The 6000-nt window shown below is 42.0% G+C and overlaps 1 protein-coding gene across 1 annotated transcript in view; it reads left to right on the top strand.

The window, feature by feature from the left end:
- The first annotated feature begins 1891 nt into the window (after positions 1-1891).
- The window catches only part of ACTA2 (actin alpha 2, smooth muscle), a 43517-nt gene continuing 39408 nt past the window's right edge, over positions 1892-6000 (top strand). Inside the window, exons 1-2 of the mRNA XM_029609830.1 lie at positions 1892-2045; positions 3699-3875. Of these exons, the coding sequence (XP_029465690.1) occupies positions 3747-3875 (129 nt within the window). The 5' untranslated portion in view covers positions 1892-2045; positions 3699-3746. The remainder of the gene's footprint in view (positions 2046-3698; positions 3876-6000) is intronic.

Raw genomic sequence — 6000 nt, 5'->3', positions numbered from 1 at the left:
TAAGGTCAGTGGCAGATGGCAGGCAGAATAGTCTGGGTCCTGTAGCAGAGTTCTGTACTGAAGACAGGATAGACCAGAAGGTTTGGATTAGGAAGGCTGGACAAGGCAGGATCAGGAACCAAGGCAGGATCAGGAATGCAGGAACAACACATATTACAAAAAAGCAGGAAGACCTGTTGCTGAAGGAAGGAAGGCAGTGCGACTGGGGCCTTTATACCCAGCTGCATGATTTTATCAGAGCGCGTCAGCCAGGCTGTTTCCCGCAGCAGGGACTATAAACAACGCTGCGCTGCACACACCTAGAGATGCCTGAGGAGCGGGGGAGCCAGTGGTGTTATGGCGGCATTCTTGCTGCTTCAGAGTCAGTCTGCATCCTGGGATGAGTGCTTCCAGTTGCAGGATGACCCCACGACTGGCAAATGTTACAGTTTTGACCATTTGCACCTACTCTTTGTGCAGGTAGACGTTTGCTGGAAAAGTGTGCACATAGATTTGAAAATGCCATCTATGCACTTACTTTTCCATCTTTGATCTAAATATGCCCACAGGAAAACCTCTTCCCAATTTTGGCTAAAAATCTGTGCATTGTTGAGTAATGTGTGTGCTTTTAGCCACATTGAGGGTGTACATTTTCAGACAGCCCTTTTGCCCAGGTAAATGACTTTTGAAAAAATTACTCTTCCCCAACAATCAAAATTAATTTCTTATTTCTCACCATTCTAAACCCCAATCGGAGGTTTAGAGCCATAAACAATCACACCTATAGCCCTTGTTTCCATAGATACAGAATGAGAAGAAGGCCATTTTGAATACGCCTTTTTTTTTTTCAAAATAACATTTCCCCATTCTGTACCGGTGGAAAAAGAACTTCTTATTGAATATGACCCAGTGTCTCCAAGGAGCATTTTTGGCTATCTGATTTTTCAGCTGTTGCTTTACCATTTAATCTAGATATAATCTTATCCATTGTCTTGCCCATACTTACATTACAAGGAACTAGTAGTGGAAACCAAATGGAGACAGCAATTCAGTTGATAGCAACTCTCCGAATGGCTGCTATTTCTGCTCTTGCAAATAACTTGAAAAGATGTGGGTTAATGAAATCAAATCCGAAGGAGTCGTTAATGAAAAATTCATCGGTTTCCCAGGAGTCAGATTTTCAGGCAAGTTTAAAAAAAAAATCAGAGGCTCCTAAACATTAAAATGAATGTATGAGCCTCCTGACAGTACTATCAAATGTCCTTGACATCCATATGGGAGCAATTATTCTTGTATTCTATCCCATCCAAGTATTGCTTTTTCAGCAGTGTATTTCAAAATCAAATAAAAACCCCACTCGCTGCTCTTTCTGCCTTGACTACGTCTTAGTTCCTCAGGGTCCCGCACAGGAAGGACTTTCTAAAGCCCTTTCACTTTGTCCCATATGCTATTGTACGGACTATTTGTTGTCATACTTCATAGCAAATGAATATGAATGTTATGTTTCACTGTTTTCTGTTATACAGTTGTGATGGTGCCAAGTAATCCTCACTTTAAAAGAAATAAAACAAGCCTGTCACTGAACAGAGGAGTTTCTGGCAGATGTATTCCTGCCATACCCCGCGCTAACCACTAGTGTTCATCTCACCCTGCACTGTACCTTAAAATGCTACCTTTTATGTTATATCAGAAGCTCATGCCTCTCTTGTTGGAATGTGATTCCTTTGCCAAAGACTGTCAGGAGTATAGTATGTCAGTGTATTGTAGCAGCCGTCCTGAAACTTTAACATGTTTATATTCCGCAGTCGAAGCCTCTTCCGGTTTCATGAGTACTACGATGGAATGCAATGGAAGAGACCCAGACCCTTGTCCACCCAGATTAGAGGTTTTTGTGCTAAGGTCCCTATATGGTTGCGTTACAATGAGAGCTGGAGTTGAAGTCTGTCTGTGCTCCTTGTTTGGGAAGCCGGTGGGAGGAGAACAGGGCAAGAGGCTATATAATCAAACAACTTTCAGATTCACCGTGCAGCATCCAGAGCAGCTAACCCCAGCCAAGTGCTGTCAGGGTAAGTGAAACTCAGCTAATACTGTAACTGCAAAGATAAGACACAGATAGGCATGAGCTCAGCCTATCCGTCAGTGAGGATAAGTCGATGGTGCAGTAGATAGACTATTTTATTTGGAGTTAAGTTCTAGCTAGAACTTTATTTATATTATTTGCTTTTAATTAATATGCAATTGAGATTGCTATATTGTACTCTTGAAATGTATAGAATTAATTTCCTCAGATAATAATAGCAAGATTTAGTGAAAATGGTAAAATTTGTTGCATCTGATTTGATCTGTGGCCGTGATAATAAAGCTCCACTCTCGATAGAAATGTACACCTTCCAGGTATTAGTTGCAGAAAAATTGCTGCTTGTTGGTCTTGTAGCTCTGATTTGAATGATGGATAGATTCATGCTGAGCTCCCCAGCATGTCTGGCTGCCTGCTTTGAAATGAGACATAGAGTTTTACCTACCACAGTAAATGTTATATGTAAAGCAGTGCTGCATTTCTCTCTGTAAGCTCTTTGGGGAAGGGACTTGTTGCACCTGAGTTACTAATAATGCTGTAAGCCCCCTTGAGCATTATTTGGAAAGGCAGACTAAAAGTCCAAAGTATTAATATTACTGTGCCTGTAACCCCAGTACTCTTTTGTGAGTGAATGTTTATTGCTTTACTATGAGTTACTCTTGGTGGATAATAAAGAAGGCGTTTCTAGGGTCTCTCAGCAGTGCAGGTGTGGACTGAGGTTTTGGGTAATTTACCCTTTCCCTTGATAGACAGCAGGAGGGAGCAGGATTATAAGCAGTAAAGTCAATGCTTGAAGCTCAGTAGGAAGCCAAATGCCTGTTTACTCTGGTCTACAGTGCTCTCTCCTGCAGAATGGATGCTGCAGGCCCATGCTGGAATCCACAGCTCAGCAGCAAAGGGCTCCGCCTGAATTTTCAAACTTCGATTTCTTCACGTTTTGTGGCTTATTACTAAATATGGCTCTAGTTAAGAGTCCAATAAGCTTTGAACTGTGGTGTTCCCTTCCCCCCTCCCCCTTCCAGTCATTTTTGGCACTGCATTTGCTTGAATTGGTGCTTGAACGAGAGCCCTGACCTAGAATTCTATTCCAAAAACAGACATTTGCGAGACTATTTCCTAATTAGGAAATGGTTTGTTCCAAACCAGGCGCTTCATTCATGGAGTAGACCAGCACAGTCCCTGAGGGGAACTGCTAAACACAGTATATCAGTGCAGACTCCTGCAGCGGCAGATTCTTTAACACAGATGGGTTGACAACTTATTTTTTTGCATTTTATAGCCACATTGCAGATGCAAACAAAACAGTACAAAATGAAGAGATTACATATTTGATTTTAAAAATATATTTATTTTTTAAACAATCTTGTTTGAGTTTCAGTAGGAATCCACAGCATTTGGGACTCCATTTCTGAAATTCAAGGATGAATTTTGAACTTTTATTTTTCATTTACCATCATTTCTTCAGAAGTTAATATAATTAACATAGCAGAGGGCTTGTTTTTATATAATTTATTATGCTTAGTCTCATTCGTCAGCTCCCAGGGGATTTGGTGAGCTGGGCACCCTTGGGCACTGCTGTCTGTCACAGTATTTTAGGAGAGTCCCTAACTGTGCTCTGCTGTCTTCTTTTGTCCTCTTTCAGGCATTTTTTTGCTTGTGAGCGGGCTGAGGAAGTTGGGGATAGGAGAAGATGTGCGACGAGGAGGACACTACTGCACTGGTGTGTGACAATGGCTCCGGTCTCTGCAAGGCTGGCTTCGCTGGAGATGATGCTCCAAGAGCTGTTTTCCCTTCCATCGTGGGACGACCCAGGCATCAGGTCAATAACCCTGAATATTTCCTGATGGGACGGTTTTGGGGCAGCTCCATTAGCTATAATTCCTGAGAATAAAATTGGGGGAGGGGGCAAATAATCCATCTGACATAGCAAGGTGGCACTGCACCCAAAGGCCAAAGCTAATTCTTTTATTTTTCTTCTGCATCCTGAGCAGAATAAACTGATTTTCAGCCTCTCCATTTATTTAACTTGAAGAATCACATTTTGGCTTTTGGTAATTCAGTTCTTCACAGTAAGGACAAGCAGGATTTTCAGAATGTCTGAGAGTTGTTAGAAGACCGCACTTTAATAGTTTGTCAACATAACTGGCGCTCCTACAGTGGTAATATAAATCCTGATAGAACATTATAAGAAAAACAAGAGGCAGGTTATTTAGGGAGTTATGAAAGCTAGATCAGGATTAGTCAAGCAATAGATTAAAATACTACATAAAAAAAAAAAAAGAATTGGTAGACGTGGAGAGAGCTGGGATAGATGAGATCGCTGATAGTAATGGGCAACTGCCATGAAAATTCATAACCCAGCCCTTCTGTTATTATTACTATACTGTAAATCTTTCAAAGGCTTAGGGACTTCTGCCATGTTTTATGTATTTTTACATTCTGTTTTCACTGCTTTGCTTTTCATTTCATTATACATTAATTCAGCATTCAACTTTAAAAACAGTAATGTTATAGCATTATTGAAATGCTTGCAATATTGCAAAACTAGATTCTTTTTTATTTCTTGACTAGTTAAGATTTTCAGGTATAGGTCCAGAAAGTGACTGAAGGCAGCAGCTGGTTTTAGGAGGTGGTTGGCGCTATAGTTGATAAACCTGGTGCTTTGTTGCCCCTTCCACCTATTCTATATCCTACAGGGCCTTTGCACTAAAGGTTTTCTCCCATTTTGTGTCATTGGGGAAATTTTAGTATATAGGTCCCCAGGTTAGCTAACTTTCTACCCTGGCATCACTGCCACTAGCAAGAAATAGCTTTTGCTGTTTTTTCTGTATCCCTCACTGCTCTGGTCTACTCCTGCCTTCTCTTCCCCTATTCAGTGTCTAAACATGTCTCCTTAGTTTTTCTTGAAATTCTGTTATTTTCTTCCTGAATGAAAAGTTTTCTTCCTATAGAATGTTACTATGAAGTTGGATGGCAACCTTTAACATTGTGTAACCCCCTATTTGGGGGATCTCCTGGCATGCAGGGGTACACTGAGTCCTGGGGCCACATTTCTCTCCCTCAGAGGCCCCAGAGGCTGGGTTCTTTCTGGCAGGGAGAAGGATTCAACCTCTGGGGCCAAAGGCACATGGGATGGCTCAGTCTCTGTTCTCTCCAACTCCCTCCTTATATATATAACCACAGTTAATTGTCTTGCTAGGAGATGCCTATCCAGCACCCCAAAGACACATGCAGGATTTTTGCTGGGGTGTTCCAAAATAAACAATTTACTGTAGCCAAGTCTCTAAAGTAAAAATAATCACCATCCAGCCTCCAGTTGATCTTCCGGAGCAAATTCAAAAGTCTCTCTACTCTGTCACAGGTTTGCTCTTCTGCTCAAGTATCCTTTTCGATGGCAGGCAGCTGGGCAACCCTTCCTTCCAAGGGGTGGAGGATGGTGCTCCAAGCTGGGCACTGGCTTCTCCTCACTCCTCTCTGATGGTACCGGGTTCTCTCTGGTAGATGGTCCATAAACACACTCCTCTCACACTTCCTCCGGGCAGGGATAGTGACACAAAAAATACCCTTCCAGCAGAATCAGGGACCAAAGTTTCTTCAAATAATTCTGAAATCTCAAACTCTGTTTCACTCTTGTATGGATGGCAGGGACAAACAGTTCTTTCCTGAGACTGCTTTCAGGCAGGAAGACTCCTGCTGGAAACTGGGCACAGAGTTTCTCCACAAAATAAAACTCCACACAAAAATCATACTCTCCTCTCTTCTTACTACGACAAGTTGCAGTGCTCTCTCTTGAGGCCATCCCTTTAAGAGCCTGGAGTACCAGATAGGGAGAATGAATGCCTCTTCCCCTCTCTCAGTTATTAGGACTGGGGCCTGAAAAAATATAGAAATTGGGGAAACTCCAAAGACTCGGCTTCACTTCCAGAATGAACTCAGAATGGCCA

Source organism: Rhinatrema bivittatum, chromosome 7 (genome assembly GCF_901001135.1).
Source record: "Rhinatrema bivittatum chromosome 7, aRhiBiv1.1, whole genome shotgun sequence".
Taxonomy (NCBI): Eukaryota; Metazoa; Chordata; class Amphibia; order Gymnophiona; family Rhinatrematidae; genus Rhinatrema; species Rhinatrema bivittatum.
The sequence above is the reverse complement of the archived record's forward strand: the minus strand, read 5'-3'. Positions and strand labels throughout refer to the sequence as shown.